Source organism: Colobus angolensis, unplaced genomic scaffold, assembly GCF_000951035.1.
Source record: "Colobus angolensis palliatus isolate OR3802 unplaced genomic scaffold, Cang.pa_1.0 Scaffold388, whole genome shotgun sequence".
NCBI classification, from domain to species: domain Eukaryota; kingdom Metazoa; phylum Chordata; class Mammalia; order Primates; family Cercopithecidae; genus Colobus; species Colobus angolensis.
In genome coordinates, this window is record NW_012117243.1 from 1,640,975 (window position 1) to 1,668,445 (window position 27,471).

General features: G+C 36.7%; 1 protein-coding gene across 3 annotated transcripts in view; it reads right to left on the reverse strand.

The window, feature by feature from the left end:
* Nucleotides 1–27,471, reverse strand: part of CEP78 (centrosomal protein 78kDa) — a 35,013-nt gene extending 7,542 nt beyond the window's left edge. For 2 of the 3 annotated variants that reach the window (XM_011954636.1, XM_011954635.1), the window contains exons 1-11: nucleotides 27,202–27,471; nucleotides 23,657–23,829; nucleotides 23,488–23,560; nucleotides 22,038–22,141; nucleotides 20,219–20,393; nucleotides 17,113–17,226; nucleotides 15,515–15,579; nucleotides 14,997–15,108; nucleotides 11,792–11,930; nucleotides 10,581–10,626; nucleotides 8,864–8,992 (exon numbers count right to left, since the gene is read on the reverse strand). In XM_011954636.1, the coding sequence (XP_011810026.1) occupies nucleotides 8,864–8,992; nucleotides 10,581–10,626; nucleotides 11,792–11,930; nucleotides 14,997–15,108; nucleotides 15,515–15,579; nucleotides 17,113–17,226; nucleotides 20,219–20,393; nucleotides 22,038–22,141; nucleotides 23,488–23,560; nucleotides 23,657–23,829; nucleotides 27,202–27,454 (1,383 nt within the window). In that variant the 5' untranslated portion in view covers nucleotides 27,455–27,471. The remainder of the gene's footprint in view (nucleotides 1–8,863; nucleotides 8,993–10,580; nucleotides 10,627–11,791; nucleotides 11,931–14,996; nucleotides 15,109–15,514; nucleotides 15,580–17,112; nucleotides 17,227–20,218; nucleotides 20,394–22,037; nucleotides 22,142–23,487; nucleotides 23,561–23,656; nucleotides 23,830–27,201) is intronic. The other variant, XM_011954638.1, reaches the window with a different exon arrangement.

A 27,471-nucleotide genomic window follows, 5' to 3' on the forward strand; every position in this document is an offset into this window, starting at 1 on the left:
TCTGGAATTTTTATATACATTTATGTATAATTTATATATGTTTATATATACATATAATTTTTATGTATTTATATATATATATAAAATATGTATCCCCAAAAAACATTTCTTTTAAACTTAAGGACATTCTTGACTATGATAACTCCATGTGCCGGGTGAGAAATGGTGGTCATATTTGTTTCACTGGGGGCAACAGCTAATTTGCAGACCCAGAGAAATGACTTCCTGTCTACACAGATGAAACCACAAGGCCTCCATTGTGTGACATATCCACACGATTATACTGTGGCACTGGGAGAACCCAGAAAATTTTAAATGAATTTACTTCAGGGAGGGAAATGTTTTTGTAAAACTCTATTCAGTTTAAAGAGCACAGAGAATGATCTTCCACCCTTCCCATTCCAACCCCCTACATATTATAAACACGGTAACTACGTACCTGCAACTGATTATATATATCACGTGTTTTGATTAATGGGAAACCCCTAAAGAGATATTGATAAATTAAGTTATATTTTGATGTAAATACACCACCAGTTAACACTAGATAATAACACTTGCTAGTATTATGTAGACTATCCATACATAACTGTGCATAGAAATAAATCACCTCCAGATAAGGGCCTGGAAAACTCTGCTATGGAGAAAATTTAACAATTTAGCAGAATGGCTTTGGGATAAGTCTCTGAAGATGCATGTAGGTCTTATGTTTAGGATGGTTCAGATTTCCAATTTAACTTCTTTAACTGGTGATATTAATTGTTCTCTAATTCACAACTCCCTGTGACCAAGATGGGACTTGAAATTAGTATCTCAAGAAGATATGAAACTGCAGTTATTAAATGAAAGTATAAAGACCAGGGCCTCAGCACTACAGTTTATGCAATAATAATTCACATTACCAGTTGTGAAATAAGTATAGTCATCAGTTGCCTAATAAAGATTATACATATTCAATTTAACCTGAGCAACTGAACAGATATTTCACATAGCACCTATTTCCAGTCCTATTTAAAATCAATTCTCTTTGTCTTCTCAAGCAATTGTTAATCTCCAATTTCTTGAATACTAAAAGTCATTTGAAAATAATTTATAGTAATCGAATTCATTTATTAAGCATAAAATTATAGTACATTTTAAAAACATTCTTCTGACAAAAATCACTATGAATAGCTACCCCCTAGGTAACTGACTAAAACTAGTTATAGCTGGTTTGATTCACTAAATATGATTCACTAAAATGAGTTAGGCCAGTTGCCTGAGTTAGATTAAGTCTAATCAACACTCTCCTATGCTTTACAATGCCCTTTCCCCAATCTTAAATATCCAAATTCCCACTTCTGTCCTATAGGACTTGTTTTAACTGCACATGCTTTAAATGAAACTCTTCCTCACCTGCACAACTGGAGATAATTTCAGTTTCCTCTGGACTCCCACAAGGATACAGCTTGCTGTGACACTTAATAACTTTAAACCCTACTTAAGATTATTTTTTGTTTTTCTTCCTTAATGGATTCATGAGGCAGAAGCCACACGAGTCATTTTTACCCTATAGACATAAGCAGAGAACTCTCACATAATAGAAGCTCCAAAATAAAGAATTTTGAATCCCATTTTTATCCTAAAAGATAGGAAATAAAAATACCCTACCTGTGCCTTTTTGCACGTTCTGCAGTACGCCATGGCAAGAAACCAGACACACCAGGTGGTAGAGGTGCAGGCGCATAATATTCTTTACCAAGGGAGTGTTTTCTGCCACTACTTACAGGTTTCTTTGTAGCCAATCCTACTTGAGAAAGTGTTAAAAAGAAAGAATCAAGATGCACTAAAGGTCTACAGATTAATTAGCACATGTGTATACTCCTAAAAGAATACCAATGGGCACCTGACAATGACACCAAGGCCATTAAATCAGGATCAGTTTGTAAATATCTTTTTACATAGGCTACTAATAAATATAAGAACAAATACATTTTTAATATATTTAAATATAAGTAAAAAATATAATAAATATATAAAAATATAAGTTGTCTAGAGTAACAAGTTATCACTTTAACTAAAATATAACTTCAATATATGAGACATGTAGAGCATGAAAAAGTAAATAAAACATGTAACCCAAAGAATGAAAGATTATATGTGATACATTTCATTATGCATTATGCAGAAATATTAAGTTATTAAATCTCAGAATATTTTTGGCATTCCTGAATCTCAAGGACAGAACATAGATATACCCATGACTCCTACCAAACAGAACCTTCTGAATTGGACCAAAATTTCAATTTGAGATTAATTTTATCATGGAAAAATTATCCAAGTTGTAAGAGTGAAGGTAGCTGGACTAATTTTATAATGTAAAAACTATCCAAGTTGTAAGACTGAAGGTAGCTGGGTAGTAGGTGAGTCAATGTTGCCTCCTGTATGTCTGTCCACCTTCAGTGTTCATTTGCTTTTATAGAATACAAAAGAAACACATGAAACCTATTGGATAAAAGAATGAAGCATAAAGTCTTATCCTACATTTCAGTATTAAAGAGTCAAGTATCTTTTTATGAAACATTTGGTAGCAAAAGCTAGACCTATTAATATTTTATTTAAAACAAATTATATATTAAAATTCACATTTAAATATATGTTTCTGATATTGCTGAGAACAAACAATACAAGTTTATTAAAATGGTTATATTTATCCTTCCAATCTATTTTACTATGTAAGATATACTTTAGCAGCTTTAGGACAGCATCTACAAGAACGTGTATGTGGTAATACAGGACAAATATTTCCCATAGTGTAGCTTATTGATAATCACCACATCATGTTGTGCCATTTCTCTGGACAAATTTATATACCTCTTAAAATATATAGGAGCTCAGTTCATTGTGTGCTGTTATTAATATAATTATCCCAAAAAAAGTTCCTGTGTATTGTTTGTGGTAATGCAAATATAATTTTTTTTATATTTAAGAAAGTAATGCAAATATAATTTTTTTTTTTTTTGGAGGAGTCTCACTCTGCCGCCCAGGCTGGAGTGCAGTGGCACAATCTTGGCTCACTGCAAGCTCCACCTCCCGGGTTTATGCCATTCTCCTGCCTCAGCCTCCCAAGTAGCTGGGACTACAGGCGCCCGCCACCACGCCTGGTTAATTTTTTGTATTTTTAGTAAAGATGGGGTTTCACCATGTTAGCCAGGATGGTCTCGATCTCCTGACCTCGTGATCCGCCTGCCTCAGCCTCCCCAAGTGCTGGGATTACAGGCATGAGCCACTGCGCCTGGCCAACTTTGACTTTTTTAGTGGGCTACAAAATATTCCACTGAGCCAGCTTATTAGTTCATGTAATCATTCCTTTATGGCTAACAAGACTGTTTCCAACTTTTCAACATTATAAGATAAAATAACCACTTTTAAGCATGAAGGCTTTGTTCTCCCATATTTAGAATAATTTTCTTGCAATAAATTAATAAAAAACGAATTTTAGGTCAAAGCAAATAAACATTTTTAAGGCTTTGCAATACTTACATCCAAATTGCTTTTCAAAAGATTTCTGAGATTTTATACTGTTACTGGCAATGAAACAGTCTATCACTTGGATATATCACCTCTACTCTAACTGTTGGCTTACCTTCCCACTTAAAGTGCAAGATATTCAAGAGAAGGTAGTATATTTTATTGTTTATCCCCAATATCTGTGTCTACCACAACGCAGACAACCAATAAATAATTGCTGAATAGAGAAAATCCCTGCCAATATAAGATTTATGTGTGTGTTAAAGACAGAATGTGTGTTTTTCTCTAACAGATAAAAGGTCACTGTCTTCCTTAAATGTGCATTTCTTTGCTTACTAATTAGTAGTTAAATTTCTCTTTTAGGTTATTTTTTGGAAATTCAGATTCTCTGAGGCAAAGTTCTGGCCTTACCCATCAGCTATATAACCTTGGGCAAGTTCAATAACTCTAGGTCTTAACTTCCTCATCTATAACATGAAGACAAATTCATGTATCACAGGGCTCTTGAAAGGAGTAAATTAATTAACACACATACAAAACCGAGAAGAGTGCCTGGTGTATATAGAGTATGTTCAATCAATGCAAAATGAATAAACATACAAATAGAATTAGTAGAGAAGAGCTTAAAATGGAAGTTAATCGTCTCCTCTTCACTCACACATAGTTCCCAGAGGCAACCATTTCTTTAAGCAGGTTTTTTTATTGCAAAATATGCTAAACATACTGAAAAATACATAAAACACACTATCAGGGAATACTCATGTAGCCATAAACCCAAGTTTGCAAGTACAACTAGCCAGCATCTCTGAAATCCCCCATATCTTCTACTCATCACAAGCCCCTCTCCTTCTCCCAGAATTAAACACCAACCTCATTTTTCTAATGATCGATTTCCTTTATATGTATGCATCCCTAACAATCTAGTTTTGCCTACTTCTAACTTCATGCAAAGAAAATCATAGTGAATGCAGACTTCTGTATCTTCTTTCTTTCAACATTGTTCTTACAATTCATCTGTTGTTGCCTGTAGCTCTTGTTCAATTTTATTACTTTTATAGTTTTCTCACTGTACAAATACAATCTAATTTTTAATTCTTAATGGACATTTAGGTTGTTTTCAGGTTGGGCTATTACAAATAATGCACGTGGACCCTTTTGCACCTGTTTTTCTGGTGCATGTACCCTTGGATGACTTGTTAGGTCACAAGATATTTATATACTTTCAATTGACAGACAATGCTAAATGCTTTCCAAAGTAGGTGTGCTGACTTACACTTCCAATATAAGCAGGGTGGAAGATTCTTATTACACTCCAAGTCTACAATACCTGCCACTATAAAATTTTATTTTTTGCCAATCTGATAGGAGTGTAGTTGCATCTCATACAGATTTCAGCTCATTTTTCTCTGATTACCTATATGGTTGAACACTTTTCCATATTTATGGGCTACTCAGCTTCTTGTGTGTGTGAGGTTTAAGTCAACTATTCTTCTTTTTAATCCTTCTCTAGTTCTAAATAACATATTATTTAACTACTATATGACCGAATTTCAGACATTATTTACTAACTTTCTGCTTTACTAAATAAAAGTTTGGTTCATTCTTACTTATTTACTTACTTATAGCCACTCCTCTCAATAAAGTTATATCACCATTAGTTTTTCCATTGGTCATGATCTCTTCAACTTCTAATGATATATATTACTTAAAAATCTAAATTGTTTATCAACTCTAAACTCTCTCAATGCCCTGCTTTGTAAAATAAGGACAACATACTTTTTTGTCCCTTCTTTCCACCTGTGTCCACCTTCCAAACTTAGCTTTTACACTGTTAAAATTAATAATATTTATATTCTGTTTTATATGCAGAGTTGTTTGTTTTTTGAGAGACAGATAGATCAGTGTTTAACAGAATAGGCAGAAAGCTTAAGCTCAAATCCCTGATCCAACTCTAAATTTAAGTACAGCTTGGGCTTACTTAAATTTAGCTTCTTTTCTGAAAAGTAGGACTAATAGTAGTAACACCTACCACAGGTTATTCTGAGGATCAAATGAATTAATATAAGCAAAACACTTAGAACAGTGTCCATTACCTGCTAAATGTGACACAAGTTAGTTATTATTGCTATTACATGCAAATTGATAATCAAAGCTGCAGACCACAGCAGTATTCCCATTACATGATTAAATTAATACTGCCTACTGCAGTTATATTTCATCTCCATGTATATACAGATTACACTGCCTTCTATGCAGTTTCAGTGTCACAGCCCTTGTATAGCGTGACCACGTATTTTAAGTTGCCCTGGACTGTTCCAGTTTACAACCCTTGTCTTGATAGTGTTAACAACACCTGCTTACACTATTAAAAAGTGTTCTAGTTTGTACAACAAATTAGATAGGTGGTCACGGACCGCTGTGCTACTGAAAAGGGCGGACAAGCTCAAATTCAATTTTTCCCTTTTGTATATCAGCGGTAGCTCAACAATCTGCCATAGTTTAATTTGCTTTATCTTCATGCCAACAGAACTTTCTCCTCCTCTGGAGTTTGATTCCCTCCCTCCCTCTTTTCTTCTCTCTCTTTCCCCCTCCCTTCTAATAGTGCCTAATACGTAGTAATATGCTTCAAGGATTTTTTTAAGCTCTGAGTCACACAACCAATGGAAGCCTCTCAAATCCAGACCCACTGCTCTCCACATTGAAACCACTGATCCCTGATATCCTATTATCTTCCTTCTTGGTTTATACCCTCATTTTGATGGACTATGTTTCCAAATAACAAGAAAAAGTACAGCGCAGGAGGTCCAAAATGTCCCATTCAGCCCCAACTTATGATTGACAGTTTGGCTGGATGGGAAACTCCAGGTTGACAATTATTTTAAAATTTTGGAGGTATCTTTCTCATTCCAGGATGCATGGTAGCTGATGAGAAGTATAATAAAGTCTGGTTTTTATTGTTTTTTAGGTGACTGGTATTTTTCTCTCGGGAATTTCTTTCTTTTCTCAGTATCTTGAAATTTTACAATGAAGACTGTCTACTTATTTGTGTCTATCTAAGGCAAACTTCCTTATAATTTTTTTTTTGTAATTCCTTCCATCCATTTTTTTCTGTCCTGTTATTTCTTACAGTAACATGTTAGACTTCCTAGATGCAACCCACTACCACACGATTTCTGTCATATTTTCCAATCCTGCCCTTCTGTTCTATCTACTGAGAAATTTCCTTAATTCCTACTGAATTTATTTCAACCATCATAATTTCCAAGCGACCACCCTTGCTTTCTGCTATTCCTTTTTAAATGACACCTTATTTCTTTCTTTTTTTCTTGTTTCTTTTTGAGACGAAGTCTCACTCTGTCGCCCAGGCTGGAGTGCAGTGGCACTATCTGGGCTCACTGCAAGCTCCGCCTCCTGGGTTCACGCCATTCTCCTGCCTCACCTTCTCGAGTAGCTGGGATTACAGGCGCCTGCCACCACGCCTGGGTTTTTTTTTTTGTTTTTTTTTTTTTGTATTTTTAGTAGAGACAGAGTTTCACTGTATTAGCCAAGACGGTCTCAAGCTCCTGGCCTCGTGATCCGCCAGGCTCAGCCTCCCAACACCCTATTTCTTTTTTACAGGCGCTGTATCTTTCATACTTGTACTTAACAAACCTAAGGATGTTAAGTAGGGTTTTTTCTTAAAGTATTTTTGTTCTCTTAATTAGCTCTGGTCCTACCAGGACATATTTTTCATCTTTTATTTTCCTTGTCATGTTGTGAGTTTTACTCAACTATCAGGTGAACCATGGTTATTTTCTATTTAAGAATAAGGGAGCAGAGGATCACTGGGAGCTGATGACTGGCTTTTCCTATGCATGAAGAAGTGGGTAGCCAGTATGGCTGGATATCCTCAGCTACCCTTTTCTAGGGTAAAAAATCCATACTATCTACCCTAGTTCTCCCCAGTTACTTTACTGTTTTTCAAAGTCAAACGATCTCATTTCAGGAGAGTGCAGGTAAGACCGGGAGTCAACTCTTCCACATACAAACTGTCAAGGAGCTCCCTCCATGTTAGTCACGTTTCTAGTTCCCTTCCTTTTTCCTATACGCATATCTGTGTGTGGAGCCGTTTCTGGAGTAGGGATTAGATTCCTCTGAGCTGTAGGCTTCCCCTGTGCATATTCTAGGCAATGGTTTTCCTCTGTTCTACTGCTTTGGTTTCATACTCATTTCCATCTGTCGCCTGTATTTCAAAAATATGTTGAAATCTCTTCAGTTCTCTTGATTATTGTAGGCTTACATGTGTTAGAAATTTTGATAACATCATTTTAAGGAGTTCTTAAAATAGAAAAGAACTGAGAAAATTCTCAGTGCCTCTTGAATCAGAAATTCCCAAGTTATATTTCGTAACTTTCTTGGTCTCCTCAGTGGCTATAATCACTTTTAGAATACAATTTCCTAATCCCCTGGTGAAGAAAATAAATACAACACATTTAAAACAATAATGAACATGAATGAGACATTCTAGGATTTTGTTTTTCCTCTGGAACTTAGCAATAAACCACTTAGGTGCTACAAACTATAGGTGCTCATTTATAACAGGGACAATTCTACATTATCTATAAATTTTTCCCTCTAATGTTCTATCATTTTTATAATTATCTTAAAATTTCTCTATATAAATACTATTAACTTTAATTTTAAAAACGAAAATCAGGCTTCATTTTTTTGAAAATCAAAAAGTGATTTCCATAGTCACATAAAAATAAGATAACTGCCCTTCCACCACCATGTGAGGACATGGTGAAAAGCCATCCATGAACCAGAAAGCAGGCGCTTGCCAGACATCAAATCTGCCTGAGCCTTGATCTTAGACTCTCCTGCCTCCAGAACTATGAGACATCAATTCCTGTTGTTTATAAGCTAAATGTAAGTATATAAAAAAGGGATAATTACTTCTATATTTCTAAGTTTCATATAAAAGAAAATTATATTAATTCTAAAAAATTAATTGTGGACTTCCTAGCACACACAAAAAAGTTAAAGCCTCCCAAAGAGCCCTAAATCAGCTGGTTACATTCATTCAGGGCTTAATTTCTTCGAGTTTATCTTATGATCATTAAGACCTTCCCTGAATCTAATATTCTATGATTCTAAGGAAAGGAAAATAGATTACTGATGACATGTTTCAATTTTTATTTCTTAAAGTACAGATGTCCTCCCTTTTACCTTGTTCTATGATAAAGAACCATTCAAGGGATATGAGATAGAAGGATTCCCATGCAAGCTGTCCAGTGCATAATCAAGCTTTCACCAGAAACTAACTAGAGTTTGAAATAATCTTCTCTATATCTTTAAAGTGATAGCTTTGTACCTGTAATACTTCTTGTTTTATGCTAGTTTTCTCAGGCACTTCATGAACACTCTCTGAAGAATCATCAACCTCTTCAATTTCAGAGGATGAAGGACTCTCTACTGTCACAGTCACAGGAAAACCTGGTTGCTTAAAGAAAGAGGACAAGATTGTATAATAATATAAACCAAATACCAAATACTAAAGGACATCTAATCAAAGTGATCTTTCTGAAGTGTTAAGTCATTCTCTATAAATGTCTATCACTACTCCTTAGCCTAACACACTTTTATACAAAGTAAAAAGACACTATTCTTGCTATGTCACTGAAATAATTCTCTCATACAAGGTTTATAATTAATACTGGAATCGCCCCTTTTTTTTTTCTTAAATAAAATCTTTCTGAAAAGAACCTATATTATTTTATTATACTTTTTTCACATAAACCAAGCGAGGAGGCATAGTAAACATTTTTTCTCAGATCAACTGCAGATGAGAAATTTATTCTCTACCATCACACACAGTCTTAAAGAAAATAAGATTTTTAGGAGAAAAAATCCATCAGTGGAGGCCTCACAAAGAATTGGAAGAATAATTTAAACTGTGAATAATAAACACTAGAATGGTCTGTAATCCTAGCACTATGGGAGGCCAAGGCAGGAGGACTGCTTGAAGTTTAAGACCAGACTGGGCAACATAGCAAGACCCTGTCTCTACAAAATAAAATAAAAACTAGAATTAAAAACCAAATACATGCACGCAACTAAAACTGAGACATCAAAAACCTCATCTTTTCCTCATTCTTAAGCCAAAACTACTGTAATAATAATGCAATTCTCCTGTCAAGTTTCAATGCCACTGGAATGTTGTTCAATGTGATGTTTCCAAATATTTCAAAATTGACTGTGTCACAATCCCATAAAAAGTCCACAGATCAAAAAGAAGAGTGCCGGGATATATAACTGTACAGAAGAGAAGTCATGAGAATGCAGTATCTACTACAGGCATAAATCCTGAAAATCCCAGACGGTAGAATGAGATGCACACCCACACTTTTGGCTATGCAAGGAGCAGTACTGACACACAGGTGCTCCTTCATCTCAGTAGTGCTACCTTTTGCAGAGAAATTACAGTCTCTAAAAACAACTGAAAAGGAAAACCTGATACTCTGAAAGAATTGGCTTGCTCTAATACCATGATGCAGAATGACAGGGAATGTGTTTGATCCTGACAAGGGAGGAAGAAAAACTCTGAGAAAGCAGAGGCTTTAGGACTGGTTGCTTTGTTTTGGCTTTAGAATCTGGAATTTTTATATACATTTATGTATAATTTATATATGTTTATATATACATATAATTTTTATGTATTTATATATATATATAAAATATGTATCCCCAAAAAACATTTCTTTTAAACTTAAGGACATTCTTGACTATGATAACTCCATGTGCCGGGTGAGAAATGGTGGTCATATTTGTTTCACTGGGGGCAACAGCTAATTTGCAGACCCAGAGAAATGACTTCCTGTCTACACAGATGAAACCACAAGGCCTCCATTGTGTGACATATCCACACGATTATACTGTGGCACTGGGAGAACCCAGAAAATTTTAAATGAATTTACTTCAGGGAGGGAAATGTTTTTGTAAAACTCTATTCAGTTTAAAGAGCACAGAGAATGATCTTCCACCCTTCCCATTCCAACCCCCTACATATTATAAACACGGTAACTACGTACCTGCAACTGATTATATATATCACGTGTTTTGATTAATGGGAAACCCCTAAAGAGATATTGATAAATTAAGTTATATTTTGATGTAAATACACCACCAGTTAACACTAGATAATAACACTTGCTAGTATTATGTAGACTATCCATACATAACTGTGCATAGAAATAAATCACCTCCAGATAAGGGCCTGGAAAACTCTGCTATGGAGAAAATTTAACAATTTAGCAGAATGGCTTTGGGATAAGTCTCTGAAGATGCATGTAGGTCTTATGTTTAGGATGGTTCAGATTTCCAATTTAACTTCTTTAACTGGTGATATTAATTGTTCTCTAATTCACAACTCCCTGTGACCAAGATGGGACTTGAAATTAGTATCTCAAGAAGATATGAAACTGCAGTTATTAAATGAAAGTATAAAGACCAGGGCCTCAGCACTACAGTTTATGCAATAATAATTCACATTACCAGTTGTGAAATAAGTATAGTCATCAGTTGCCTAATAAAGATTATACATATTCAATTTAACCTGAGCAACTGAACAGATATTTCACATAGCACCTATTTCCAGTCCTATTTAAAATCAATTCTCTTTGTCTTCTCAAGCAATTGTTAATCTCCAATTTCTTGAATACTAAAAGTCATTTGAAAATAATTTATAGTAATCGAATTCATTTATTAAGCATAAAATTATAGTACATTTTAAAAACATTCTTCTGACAAAAATCACTATGAATAGCTACCCCCTAGGTAACTGACTAAAACTAGTTATAGCTGGTTTGATTCACTAAATATGATTCACTAAAATGAGTTAGGCCAGTTGCCTGAGTTAGATTAAGTCTAATCAACACTCTCCTATGCTTTACAATGCCCTTTCCCCAATCTTAAATATCCAAATTCCCACTTCTGTCCTATAGGACTTGTTTTAACTGCACATGCTTTAAATGAAACTCTTCCTCACCTGCACAACTGGAGATAATTTCAGTTTCCTCTGGACTCCCACAAGGATACAGCTTGCTGTGACACTTAATAACTTTAAACCCTACTTAAGATTATTTTTTGTTTTTCTTCCTTAATGGATTCATGAGGCAGAAGCCACACGAGTCATTTTTACCCTATAGACATAAGCAGAGAACTCTCACATAATAGAAGCTCCAAAATAAAGAATTTTGAATCCCATTTTTATCCTAAAAGATAGGAAATAAAAATACCCTACCTGTGCCTTTTTGCACGTTCTGCAGTACGCCATGGCAAGAAACCAGACACACCAGGTGGTAGAGGTGCAGGCGCATAATATTCTTTACCAAGGGAGTGTTTTCTGCCACTACTTACAGGTTTCTTTGTAGCCAATCCTACTTGAGAAAGTGTTAAAAAGAAAGAATCAAGATGCACTAAAGGTCTACAGATTAATTAGCACATGTGTATACTCCTAAAAGAATACCAATGGGCACCTGACAATGACACCAAGGCCATTAAATCAGGATCAGTTTGTAAATATCTTTTTACATAGGCTACTAATAAATATAAGAACAAATACATTTTTAATATATTTAAATATAAGTAAAAAATATAATAAATATATAAAAATATAAGTTGTCTAGAGTAACAAGTTATCACTTTAACTAAAATATAACTTCAATATATGAGACATGTAGAGCATGAAAAAGTAAATAAAACATGTAACCCAAAGAATGAAAGATTATATGTGATACATTTCATTATGCATTATGCAGAAATATTAAGTTATTAAATCTCAGAATATTTTTGGCATTCCTGAATCTCAAGGACAGAACATAGATATACCCATGACTCCTACCAAACAGAACCTTCTGAATTGGACCAAAATTTCAATTTGAGATTAATTTTATCATGGAAAAATTATCCAAGTTGTAAGAGTGAAGGTAGCTGGACTAATTTTATAATGTAAAAACTATCCAAGTTGTAAGACTGAAGGTAGCTGGGTAGTAGGTGAGTCAATGTTGCCTCCTGTATGTCTGTCCACCTTCAGTGTTCATTTGCTTTTATAGAATACAAAAGAAACACATGAAACCTATTGGATAAAAGAATGAAGCATAAAGTCTTATCCTACATTTCAGTATTAAAGAGTCAAGTATCTTTTTATGAAACATTTGGTAGCAAAAGCTAGACCTATTAATATTTTATTTAAAACAAATTATATATTAAAATTCACATTTAAATATATGTTTCTGATATTGCTGAGAACAAACAATACAAGTTTATTAAAATGGTTATATTTATCCTTCCAATCTATTTTACTATGTAAGATATACTTTAGCAGCTTTAGGACAGCATCTACAAGAACGTGTATGTGGTAATACAGGACAAATATTTCCCATAGTGTAGCTTATTGATAATCACCACATCATGTTGTGCCATTTCTCTGGACAAATTTATATACCTCTTAAAATATATAGGAGCTCAGTTCATTGTGTGCTGTTATTAATATAATTATCCCAAAAAAAGTTCCTGTGTATTGTTTGTGGTAATGCAAATATAATTTTTTTTATATTTAAGAAAGTAATGCAAATATAATTTTTTTTTTTTTTGGAGGAGTCTCACTCTGCCGCCCAGGCTGGAGTGCAGTGGCACAATCTTGGCTCACTGCAACCTCCACCTCCCAGGTTCAAGCAATTCTTCTGCCTCAGTCTCCCGAGAAGCTGGGATTACAGGTGCACACTGCCACACTCAGCTAATTTTTTGTATTTTAGTAAAGTTGCCCAGGCTGGTCTCCAATTCCTGAGTTTAGGCAATCCACCCGCCTCGGCCTCCTAAAGTGCTGGGATTACAGGCGTGAGCCACCATGCCCGGCCACAAACAGAAATTTTAGTTAAAACCAAACTAATTTACTTATCTTGTTAGATGATGAAAAAAATTATAGTGGAAGTTTCCTATCTTCTGTCTGCACATGTAATTGCAATATGAATGTAACATAATTTACATAAATTATATAACCCCTATACTCACTGACAACTAACTATTAAATATATAGCCAGACACTGATTTGGCTTACCTCTGTGTCTCCAAATAACTGAGGCAAATACAAAAAAAGCCCAAGAAATAAAGTTACTCTTAAAATAGCTCAGTGAGCTTGTAAACTTCAGTCACATTTCCAATTTCTTTAATCACGCTAAGAAAAAAGATTTTTTAATTCTCATTCAATGATGTCCAATTATATACCACTAGCTACTAAAATTACAGCATTTCCAATCTTTTATATTTTATGTTAAATTGTTTTATATCTTAGCCATTTTTAAGCATACAGTTCAGTGATACTGTCAAGTGATGTCTTTTAAAAATTTCAAGTAGCATCCAAATAAAAGATTATCTGGTATTAATTGTTTGGTGATCTTAATGTACAGGGTATGTAACTAAAGTCACTACAAACCTTTTTCTGGGAAACTGGCAGATTATAAACATAAAAAAATTATTTTGTTTCCTCTGTATTAGTCTTCATGGTTTTACTGTTTCAAAATTCAAAGTTACTTACATGAAAAGGTCACTTTCATATTAGATTTGGCTTAACTTATTCCATTGTCACTCATTCTTATCAGTAAAAAAAGGCTACTTATGACTAAAGATAATGTGTTCTAGAAAATAAAAGTTAAAGACTCTTTAAAAACAATATGAAAATATCAGTAGAACTAAATTATACCAAATTCATATATTCAGAAGAATGTGAATTTATGCCATTAGTTGATAAAGAGTTTATAAAGTTTTTTTCATTACTCTTGGTCACAAAATTATAGACAATTTCAAAATTCTAGACTGTTATTTGGTAGATTAAATAAACTATAAATAGCAAACATTTACGGAATGTTTGTCTAAAATGTCCCATCTCTGGGTAATAAACTTACCTGCAGTATTGTTTTATAAGGATTACATACATTTTAAGGTTTTTTCATCATTGAAAGAAGCAAGGTGCTACCTGATTCAACAACTTTGGGTAAGAATTTGCAAGGAAGGAGGAGGAAACAAGGGGAAAAAAGGGAACTGGGAAGAGATTTTGTTTTCTATTGTATGAAAGGATAATTCTTCATTAACAACAACAACAAAATCATACAAAAGCACTGCTGCTAAAACTGTCATCAAAGTGCATCCCAAATTTCAACTGCAAAGTATCAGAAGTAATCATCAATCAGAAAACATATCCAAAATCATGAATATTGTATGAAAAACAAATAAGGGTAATTTTTAAAATGGAAGCACTAGCATCCCTTTCCTAATGATTCATTTACTATTTCTACATTCCATAAATTCTCATAATCAGAATAATTACAGTCCTCATAATATGCACAGAGTCAAAATTGGTTGTTACCGTCAATATCATAAATGAGAAGAGATTTTAGTTTTAACACACTAGAACACTAGTAGCATTAAAAAGCCAAGACCGAAAAGGTTACCAATTCTAATAGTAGCTTTTCCTTTGTGACCACTTCCTAGAATTATAGTTCTCTTTTTCTGTTTAGCAGTTTTGGATGGTTCCTTCACTGATGGAGAAGTTATCCACTGGTACTAAAAGAGAGAGAATAAACACTACATTTCAGTTACAGATCATTTATGAGGGTTAGATCTTAAATGGAAATTGTTAAGATATTCTAAGTTAATAAAAGGTTTGCAATCAGCAGTTCTAGGACCCAAAATTAAAGAATCGTATGGTATTTACAAAAACAGAAAAGACATTTGATTTGACTGTAAATTTAAGATGGCAGAAAAGTGCCTTAATAGTCTCATTTTATTAAAAACAGACAAAAAGCTGGGTACAGTGGTATATACCTAGAATCCTAGCTACCTAGGAAGCTGGGAAGGGGGAAGATCGCTTGAGTTCAGGAGTTTGAGGCCAGATTGGGCAATATAGTGAGATCCCAAAAGAAAAACAATTAAATAAGAATTATTTCTAGAGAAATAAAACATGATATACCTCTGATTTAGCACTGCTTCCATTCTGAAGAACTTTTTTGATAACTGCTTTCATCATAGAATGATCTAAAGTAAAATAAAAATTGAAATTATAGTAATTGTTTCCCAATGAGTGGCTATTCCCATTTAAAAACAAAAGCCAACTAATTATTGCTTTTCCCATGAAATTAAATATGAATTCCATATAATGTAATTATATATCTTTTCCCCCTTTGATTATTCTAACTTCTTCCTCAAAAACAAAATGAAGTATGCCAACATGCATATTGTCCCTATGGCTAGTATTCTGGCAGTAGCAAAGATCAAATGTAAACACTCTGGAACTAAAATAGCTTTAGATACCTCTGAATAGGAAATCAAAAGCCTACAATCAAAAGCCTAGACACTGTCCAGATACTTAGATGCCTAAAAGGCACCAAATATACACAAATCAAAGTCATGATGCACCCCCAAAGTTGCCCTTCTCCACAGCCTCCTTTTCTCTATAAACAGTACCACCCAGTTGTATGCAAAATCATCCAGGACTTGAAAACAAAATTATTATTTCCTTTATACCCCACAAGTCTTGTTAGCTACACCCTGCTTCAACCACTTTTTACCACCTCCAATCGTCCACCCTAAGCAAAGCCACAGCCATCTCTAACTTGGATCAGTGTGAGTCTCCTAACTGGTCTCCCTCTTTCCCTTTTATAGCCCCTACAAGTCTCTCTCCACACTAAGTCATCTGATTGAATTACTACTTGGAATATAACCCTTACCAGCTCAAAATCCTCCCATGGTTTTCAGCTCATTTAGAATTATCTAAGTCCTTACCATGACCTTCAAACCTTACAAGTTCAGGCCCCTGGCTAGTTGTCTGACTTCGTAGCACACCAGGCTCTTCCTCACTCAGTGCTCCCACTATGTTGGCCTTCTTGCTTTTCCTTAAATACTCCATCCACCCTGCCACCTATGTACCTACATATTCACTGCTTCCTCATCACTGGAATGTACTTTATCTGCATCTTTCATGGCTTGTTCCTCTCCTAATCAGGTCTCTGCTCAAATGTCACTTTTTTAGTGAAGCTGTCTCCTAACAAACCTATCTAATATAGTCCCACCTGTCCCCATTTGTCTTCTTACCTTAAGGTATTTTTGCACTTCCTATATCTAAATTGCATTACCTATCTGAGTTCTGATATAACTCACCCACTAGAATGTAAGCTCTAGGAGACCGAGACTTTGTCTAGCTGGTTTACTGCTACATGTTTAGTGCCTAAACCAGTATCTAGCAGATAGAAGTATTCAAAAATTACTTGTCAAATCAACAAATGAATGAAATACTATTTCCAAGAATTCAGAAGTTCTACAGGAAGAAAATAATGCACTTGGTGGAAGCAGATTTATTATCTAGGTTCACTTCTATTCAGAGTAGCAGCCAAGAGCAATATGAGTATAACTCTTTTCATCAGTAAATTATCTACTAAAAACGTAAGTGCAAGATTAGAAAAGAGTAAGATTAGGAAAGCAAACACATTATGTTTTCGAAACTGTCAATACATGAGAAATTATTTTTGTTTTGCTATTTGTTAGTCAATAAAAAATATTGTAGTGACATACCAATGAGTGGATTTTTTCTTATATCCAGAACGACCAGAGTTGTATTGGTTTCAAGGGCCTCTAGCAAAGCCTTTGCTCCTTCATTGGTGAGGCCGCACTGTTGCAGGTCAAGAGCTTTCAATAAAAGACAAAAGGTCACTTGCTAATTCTATACAGATTTTTTTTTTTTTTTTTTTGAGATGGAGTCTCGCTCTGTTGCCCAGGCTGGAGTGCAGTGGTGCTATCTCAGCTCACTGCAAGCTCCGCCTCCCGCATTCACGCCATTCTCCTGCCTCAGCCTCCCGAGTAGCTGGGACTATAGGTACCCACCACCACGCACGGCTGATTTTTTTGTATTTTTAGTAGAAACAGGGTTTCACCGTGTTAGCCAGGATGGTCTCGATCTCCTGACCTCGTGATCCGCCCGCCTCAGCCTCCCAAAGTGCTGAGATTACAGGCATGAGCCACCTTTCCCAGCCAATTCTATACAGATTTAACATACAGACAACTCCCACTTAATCATGCCTGGAAGACTCCTGCCCAAGACTACTCATGGCCAGTTTTCAATCTCGGGTATTGAAAAAATAAAAAATAGAAAACCACATGCACACACACGATACAAAAAAGAAACCCTCTTCTTAGACGTGCCATGATTACCTTCCCTTTAGTACCAATAAATTACCCAACATATTTTACGATTACAGAGTTGAAAAATAACTCTATATAAAATATCACAGGATGAATATCTGTTCATAATTAATAAGAATGCTAGTGACAGTGTAAACCTCATAGGCAAAAACTGGGTGGAGCTCAGAAATTGCACTAGATTCATCATCAAATTCAAATTCAAACTCCAAGTGACTCTCAAAAAATGACATTAAAAAAGGGAAAAGAAAACAGAAAAATGTAGGAACTTAGTTTTAGAATAAAAATGACAAAGAAAGAACTCTAAGGGGATAGAAATAATGAATGCAAAGAATGTGTAAATAGAGATTATATACTAAAAACCTATCAGGAAAAAATGATGGTCACAAACTCTCCCTCATGTAAAAGGTCAAAGAACTAAACAAATGCTCATGAATACTAGTAACACTGAGGCTGAACAATCTCCTCATTTAAACCCAAAAGGATTATCACAAAAGTACAGGTATAAAAAAAGATTACATCAGAGCAAAAGCACCGTGTGTACCACTACATTAAAATAACTGAAGTCTTTCAAAACCTCATGTTATGGACTACATGTCTGTATTCCCCAAAAATGCATATTGAAACCCTAACCCCCAACAGGGTAGTAGTATTAGGAAGTGGGGCCTTTGAGAGGTACTTAGGTTTAGTTGAGGTCTTGAGAGTGGAGCCCTCATCATGGGATTAATGTCCTTATAAGAAAAAAAAAAGAGACTAGAGCTCTCTCTCACCACCATTTGAGGATACAAAAGCCTTCCATAAGCTTGGGAGAATGCCCTCACCTGACACCTATCTACTGGCATCCAGATCTTGGGCTTCCCAGCCTCCAGAACTGTGAGAAATGAATGCCTTCTCTTTACGTCACCCAGGATATAACTGTTATATGCTTCTATAACAGAGTATCATAGAATATTCTATGAAGCCCTAACTAAGACACCACAAGACACACAGAAATAAGTCAGATATATGGATCTGATAGAATATGGTACAACCTTTACAAACTCTTGCTGCAGAAGAATGAGCATAGGATGCAATTATCCAACTAGCCAAATTAATAAAAATAGCCAGTAAATCTCACTAATAAATCAAATGAATATAAACTAAAACAATTAAATGTGATCATGCTTCTATCAGACTGGTGAAGGCCACATTTTTTAAAAACCCTTAAAATGTGCAGACTCTGTTAACACAGCAACTCTCCTTCTAAGAATTTACCAGAAGGAAATAATAACAGACATGGACAAGGACACGTATTAAAGTACTGTTTATAACAATGATAAATTGGAAATAGCTTATATATCTAATAGGAATGAATAAGCTAAGTGTACTATGGCATATTAACATAATAGAACTCTGAAGAGGCACTAAAAATGATATGGTAAATGTAAACTTATTGATTTAAGATATGCTATACTGAGTGAAAAAAGTGATAAAAATTCACAGAGCAATCCCATTTGCATTAAAAAAGAAAAAGCAGGGAGTTCTCATTTCTGTAAAGTTTAAGGTTTTAAAATAGACACAATCCAGCATTTATGAGACTATAATATGGCACAGCATTTCTGGAAGGCAATTTGGTGACATGTATCAAAAGTCTTTAAGAAATACATTACACTGAGTTACTCAACTTTAGTAATTTATCCTACAGAACTAACTTCAGGCTGGGCACAGTGGCTCGTGCCTGAAATCCAGTACTTTTCGGAGGCCAAGGCGAGAGAACTGCTTGAGCCCAGGAGTTTGAGACCAGCCTGGGCAACACAGCAAGACTATGCCTCCACAAAAGTACAAAAATTAGCCTGGCGTGGTGGTGTGCACCTGTAGTCCCAGCTACTCAGGAGGGTAAAGTGGGAGGATACTTGAGCCAGGAGTTTAAGGCTACAGTGTGGTATGATTTCGCCACTGCACTCCAGCCTGGGCAAAAGAGAAAGACCCTGTCTCCAAAAAACAAAAGTAACTTCAATGGACACAGAGATGTATACATAAGGAGTTTACTAGAGTTGTTTATAATAAGGGAAAAGCATAAACTGTCTAAATATCAAATAACAGGAAATTAAACTATTGTGCCTCAATGTAATAGACTACTACATGATACATCATTAAATAAAAAAAGCAGGGTTACAAAATGGTAAGTGCACTATAGTTCTGTTCTTGTAACTCTAAGCACACAAATATATGTGCAGGAAAAAACAATACTGAAAGTGTATACACCAAAATGAACAGTTTATCTCTAGGCATTAAGATTATACATAGTATTATTTTTTTGTTACTTGGTATCTTCTATAAAGAATATATGTAACTTTCATAAAGGCTTAAAAGCAAAATAAAACCCATGAGAAAAAAAGAGGCTTTTTAAAAAACCTTAGGACAACATTACTGTGCCAAGAGTGAAGCATATTTAATATCAAAAAATTCAGTATTTTCCATCTTACAAGTTCATTTAACTTACCTCTCAGCCATAAATCCTCACTGAGAGAGTCTGCAAAAGCACTAGCACCTAGGTCACCAATGAGTGTGTTGCAATTCAATGTGATACGTCTTAAGCCAGCCATACAGTCAAGATCAGGTCTCCTATAGCGAAGACTCTCAGCCCAGGTTTCTTCATGCCTTCTCATGGTCTGATACTTTAAAGATTTAATAAGATGAAATTAATACACTTGAATAAAGAGATACGAACACTAAAAGGAACCAAGTACAGCTGATTACATCAGAGCTTTACACACACACCAGGTACATATGCCAGGTAGGTTAATGTGAGAGACTGATTAAATAGTAGATTTTGAGTAAGGAGTCCAGTGACCCAGATCCTAGTCTGCCACTGACTAGCTATGTGACCCTAACCACTAATGACCTGTTACTGATTACTTTATGTAAACTGACAACTTAGTTAACTTCTAAGAATTTTATTTTCTTTACACGCCAAGTGAAGGTACTGGTTCTAAATTCTATCATTGCTGAGCCTCTAAACTATATCATTCTGTCCTCTAGTGGTCTCTAAACACTTGACTGGACATCCCACAAGTAAATATTACACATATATGTTATTTGTTAATAAACTATATACAGGAAGTTCTACATACATATTTTATGTATATTACAAACCAAACAGAAACAACAGATATTTTTTAAATGATATAAAAATATAGAGGTTAATATTTTCTTCTCCTAACTCAAGGGATCTCATATATGTCTTATGCACAGGCCTAGAATATACAAAGCAAGGTTGATATGCCTTAGGAAATTGGTGGTTTGAGTTTTAACCATAGGTATTATCTTAAAGACATAATCATTTCTCTATATCCATAAAGTAAATTTTGGTAACAGGGAACATTGATTTTAAGAGAAAAAAAATCTTATTACATTCTAAAACAACAGAAGATTCAAAGCTCCTATGACTCTGTCAAATGAAAATTGTGTCATTTGCTATTCATAGTAACTGTATAAAAGCAATAAGAGGAAATAACAGCAAACACTTAGATAGCCAGGCACTATTTTATACACATTAGGTCATTAAATCCTAAGAATGATAGACACAGGTTTTCTTACTATACACATTTTACGGATAAGAAAAGTGAGGCACAGAGAGGTTAAGCAATTTGCCCATGGTCACAAGTTATTAAATGGGAGAGAGCTCGGGTTTTAACCTAGGCCATCTGGCTTCAGAATCCACATGTGTAACTATTATCTATCCCAGGGAGAGTGGGCTTGTGCTGTAGAGGCCCCAAAGTAAACATTTTCAGCTCTGTGGGTCATACAGTTTCTTTTGCAGGGACTCAACTCTCCTAGTGTAGGGTGTAGCAATAGTTAATACGTAAACAAATGTGCATGACTATGTTTCAAAACTTTATTTAGAAAAACAGATGATAGGCTAGATTTGGTCCACAGGCCATAGTTTTTGACTACCCCTGGTCTATACCATCAAATTACTAAAAAGGCTTCATGTCACATTATTATGTAATTTTTTCCTAAATACAGTAGTAATAACCACTATAAAGTTGTTAAGGCACCTTTAAAATTATTGTTTTGCAAACCATATTTACAGAAAAACATAATTATTATGTTTTAGATCTCCTATTTCTAAGATTAAGCATACTACTTTCACTAAATGGTAGAACTCCAGGCTGAAAATTGGTCATATTCTTTAAACAAAACTAAAACTGCAATCCCTGTATGTATCAAAAGACAAAAATAACTGCTGTCTTGTATCAAAATATTAATGTGCGGCAACCATATAACACATTTTCATGAAAGTTGGAACATAAAGTTACCTTTAAGATCTTGGCCATGTGATCTGCTCCCTGCCATGTCAGATTACATCCTGTGAAGTTGACTGTCTTAAGAGTGATAGAGCTCTTTATACCTTGACAAATAACTAAAATGGAAAAAAAAACCATATACAATAAGACGAAGAGTCTATACAACCTAGCCAATCTTGATTTATTTGTTCTTCTATCTTTTCTATTTTATAGTTGTATTCTTAAAATCACAATCTACAATCTACCTAGGCAACTGATTGGTCCATTCTAAAATATGTAAGTAACAAAGCGTTACTCCAGTTTATTGCAATAGCTCAATTCTATTTAGATGCCAAAATTGAATAGACTGAATATTGCAACCTTACTCCCGACCACAGTACAGTTCTACATACTTTTTGAGACATCTGAAAGAAAAACATAAAAAACATAAAACTCTTCCTATTTTCATTTCCAACAGCAAACCTCAATCTGTTATCAACCAACAATTCAGTGTCAACTATAAACCCAGAATTTCATTAGGTGCTACACTAGAGCACCTAACGTACTAGAACAATAGAAGACAGAGGCCTTTAAACTCTCTGCTCCCTCAAATTGAAATGCAGGCTTCCTTACCCCTCCAGACTACTATTCCACACAATGAACACAGGTCAAGACTTCAGGATCCCAACCAACAGTCACCTTCTGTGATTATTTCTAACACCCCATCTCCTTCCCCGAGTCTGCCAGCCTTTTATATGCTCCCATACAGCATTTTGCCTATATTTCCTATTTTGGAACATACCACAGTGCATTAAAATTGATTGTACATATGTTTTAATTATTTAAAATAATGATGATTTTTCTCTTACTTTTTTTTTTCTTTTTAGATGGAGTCTTGCTCTATCACCCAGGCTGCAGTGCAGTGGTGCGATCTCGGCTCACTGCAACCTCTGCCTCCTGGGCTCATGCCATTCTCCTGCCTCAGCCTCCCGAGTGGCTGGGACTACAGGCGCCCGCCACCACGCCCGGCTAATTTTTTTTGTATTTTTTTAGTAGAGACGGGGTTTCACCCTGTTAGCCAGGATGGTCTCGATCTCCTGACCTCGTGACCCACCCGCCTCAGCCTCCCAAAGTGCTGGGATTACAGGCGTGAGCCACCGCACCTGGCCTCTTTACATCTTGCTATTTCCTTCCCATAAATATTTCTTGAAGAAAAACTCTAAAATATGAACAAACACAAAAAAACAGAGAATACCAGATGGTATATATCTGTGTGGTCTGTGGTTTAACACAAACTTAAGTAAAGTTAGTTTAGATTATATTCAGCATGCCAAGCTTTCATGGTAGACTTGAGACTGGACCAAGGTTTGAACAAGCACACGAGGCAGTAGTAAGATAAAGGTACAGACGAGAATTAACATGGCATGTAGGGAAACATGAAACCGACCTGACCGGACAAGAGTTAAATGAAATTTAAACTCACTTTCTAAACCTCCATCTCCAATTGGACAATTTGCAAGAGACAGGTGCACCAAAGAAGTCGATTTATTCAATCCCTTTAATGAGGGGGAAAAGTTAAAAATGTTATTGAGGTTTTTTTTCCACCAAAAGCAACTATCAAATGTCTACAGGCCAAATGAGACAAAGCTTACCTTTGCTAAAATAGTTAAATCCCTCTCTCTCAGAATTAGTCCATTTAGCTCTAGGTTCTTTAGCACACTTGATATACTTAAACAGCCTTTAAGAGCTTTACACAACTGGAAGGTCATATCTTTGTATCTTATCGCAGGAACACGACTTCTGCAAAATTTATTTATGTCAGAACCTAAAACAAAGATAAAGGAAAGTTAGTGACTTCAATCATACAATGTATCATTCAAAAACATTTGCTCTGTGCTAAGACATAGAAATGAGCCATGTCCTTAAAGTCCTCTTAAGGACAGACACATGTAAACTCAAGCCACATGAGATATATCAAACTACGTACATAGAGGTTCTCATGGAAGCAAAGAAGTTGCACTGAAAGGATGGCTTCAAGATAATCCTGAAGCTGAATCTAGAAAGATGAGAACAACAACATGTGGTCAGAGTGGGTGATGCATTAACCAGAGGAAACAGCAAGAGCAAAGTCATCTAACCCTGACACCTGCCGGGCACTGGAAAACTGCAGGTGGATCTGACTAAAGCCCAGAGCTGTAGCAGGTCGAGTAAGAAATTTACAGAGAGGCAGGGAGAAGCAAGCCTGCGAGAGTTGACTTTTACCTCACAGGTGATGAGGACCAGGGCTACCACTGACACATTAAGGATACCCCTAGCAGGTTAGAAAAATGTACCTCACTGTTGGAGGACCAAAGAGATAAAGGAAATGGGAAAAAGCTCCCTTTCCTCAAGACCAACCCCAGGAGGCTTAACAGAACACAGTTGGTATTTCAGTGCCTCTGTGCAGAACACAAGCAACCAATACACACTAGTCCTGTGTGGGCATGCCACTTTAAGCATGTCTTTTCCTTTTAGAAAGATCACTTGAACCAAAGTAGGCAGATGAACTGAGAAAAACCAAGCTCAGGGGCAGCAAAACTAGCTAGGAGCTTATGCAATAGTCCAGGCAAAATGTAATTAAGGATGGACAAGCAATATGTAGGAGGTTAAAATCTACAACCTAGACCCACTGGATGCAAGAGATAAAGAAGGTTCAGTGAAGACTATCTTGACAAGAATGATCTGCAATACCTTTTTCTTACATTCAGTGCAAAGTATTAGGCAAGATCTAGTAGGCTAGCCTTGACTCTGAGGTCCCTCCCATCTTTAATTTCTTTTGGCTCCTGTTTTGTTTATTTTTTGTGGGGGGAGGGTCATGGACAGGGTCTCACTCTGCTACCCACACTGGAGTACAGTGGTGAAATCATGGCTCACCGCAGCCCCAACCTCCCAGGCTCAAGAGATCCACCAAGCCCAGCCAATATCTTTTACTTTTTGTAGAGACAGGGGTCTCACTATGTTGCCCAGGCCAGTCACAAACTCCTGGCCTCCCAAAGTGTTAGGATTAACAGTGTGAGCCACTGCACCTGACTTGGTTCCTGTTATTATTTTGGTTAAGTAAAGTCCATTCAGAGGTACAGAACAGTTCCTGCAGCTGAATGAGATGCAGAGAATAATCTGACTTATTTTCAGAAGCAGATGTGTTGAACTGTCCTTGCAGAAGAGATGGTGCTAACTCCAGAGCCTAGAAAAGGGCCGAGCACACAAGTGGTCAGGTTGTTTTTAAATAAATCAACAATCATTTCCTCTCCCAGATCACACACCCTCCCTCTTTCTCCCAGCTTATAAATGTATTCACGTTCATATCCACTTAAAAACACCTTTCAGACCTACAATTAGCTAGATCTTCTTTGTGGATAATCTAGGTCCCTCCCATGCCTTCAAATGCCTGTCCTCCCACAAAGCCTAAATCTTGGGTCCAGATCTGCCTAGCAGACACATTTGGATGCACCACAGACCCCTCTTAAAACACTAAAGACAAATTGAGATCCTCTTCCCATCCCCAATCTCATTCAACTCAGCTGTGTGTCATGGAAAGATGCTGCTGTAAACTGTCACCCACACTTACTGCCCTCCTCTTCTAACTGGTCACCAGGCCCCATCCATTCTCTTAGATGTCTGAAATCCAACCCTTCTCTCTTTTTTTTTTTTTTTTTTCAGATACAGAGTTTTGCTCTTGTTGCCCAGGCTGGAGGGCAATGGTGCAATCTCAGCTCACAGCAACCTCCACCTTCTGGGTTCAAGCGATTCTCCTGTCTCAGCCTCCCAAGTAGCTGGGATTACAGGTGCCAGCCACCACGTCCGGCTAATTTTTTTTTTTTTTTTAAAGTACAGATGGGGTTTCATCATGTTGGTCAGGCTGGTCTCAAACTCCTGACCTCAGGTGATCCACCCGCCTTGGCCTCCCAAAGTGCTGGGATTACAGGCCTGAGTCACAGTGCTCAGCCCCAGCCCTTCTTCTCTATACCTTAATTTGGGCCATTAGATTACAACAATTCACCATCCTTCCAATTTTAATTTGCCTTCCACATGGAGGTTAGACTGAGCTCCTCTAGAAATTCCAACTCAGCATCCTACAGCGGTTTCCCAAAACCTTCAGGAAAACCCATGACAGGACCAACAAGCACCCTCCCTGTTTCGCCGCCACAAGCTTTCCAGCCTCAACTCTCTCTGCCCTTTTTCAAACCCTAAATTCTAGTCCTGTACCTCAGCTTGCCATACTCTCTCCTAACTCCAAAACTTTCGCACAAACTGTTCCCTCCTGTTACCTAGCTAGCCTCTATAGGAAGCCGCCTCCATTATGCACAAAATGCTAAGTGCTCAAAGGAATAACAGCATTTTGTCATATATCCTGGTTGACCTAACATATTTTCCAAATAATCAGAGAGTCTGGATCCCTAATTATACCACCATACATTTACAAATGGCTTCTATTTGTAAAGCACTTTACAAACTTCTTATATACACCTGAAAAAATGAAGACAGGCCGAGAGCGGTGGCTCATGCCTGTAAATCCCAGCACTTTGGGAGGCCGAGGCGGGCGGATCGCCCGAGGTCAGGAGTTCGAACCAGCGTGGCTAACATGCTGAAACCCCGTCTCTACTAAAAATACAAAAATTAGACGGGCGTGATGATGCGGGCCTGTAATCCCAGCTACTCGGGAGGCTGAGGCAGGAGAATCACTTGAACCCAAGAGGCGGAGGTGGTAGTGAGTCGAGATCCCGCCGCTGCACTGGATCCAGCCTGGGCGACAGAATGAAACTGTGTCTCAAAAAAAAAAAAAAACACGAATGAAGACAAAGGCTGACATACATTAATTTCCTACCTGCTTAGTTCTCTATCAGGCAAATTAAAGTCATTCAATAAAATAGGTAACATCTGTCAAATGTTTAATGACGTCCCAAACTGTGCTAAGAGCTCTGCAGGCATCAGCAGCGCAGGGAATCCTTGCAAAGGCGCACATAACCTGGGTCTCGTTAAGCCCATGTTACGGATGAGCACACTGAAGCCCTAGAGACCTTAAGCCACTCACCTAGTTGGTGAGTTTCCAGGCCGCACACCCCGTCTATTGCACACATACCCCGGCAATGGACACCGCCCACCTAAAAACCCACTTCACCGCACCGACAGAGGGGCCCTGGAGGCGGGAACTACAAACCTGTGTCCCCCAGCCAAGGCTGGAAGAAGCTCTTGATGGAGATCAAGGGTAGGTCTTTATTGATCTTGAGAGTGCTCAGCAGAGGCGCCCAGTCCACCCCGCGGAGGCGGTCGGCGTTGAAGTCCAGCACGCCCTCCCGGAGACAGGCGCGCACGGCGGGCAGCGGCACCGAGTCCTGCAGCGCGCACAGGTACTCGTAGTGCGAGAAGAAGTCCGCCGCACTGTCGCGGCGCAGCTTCACAGAGTCGATCATGGCCCGAGGGCGGCCTC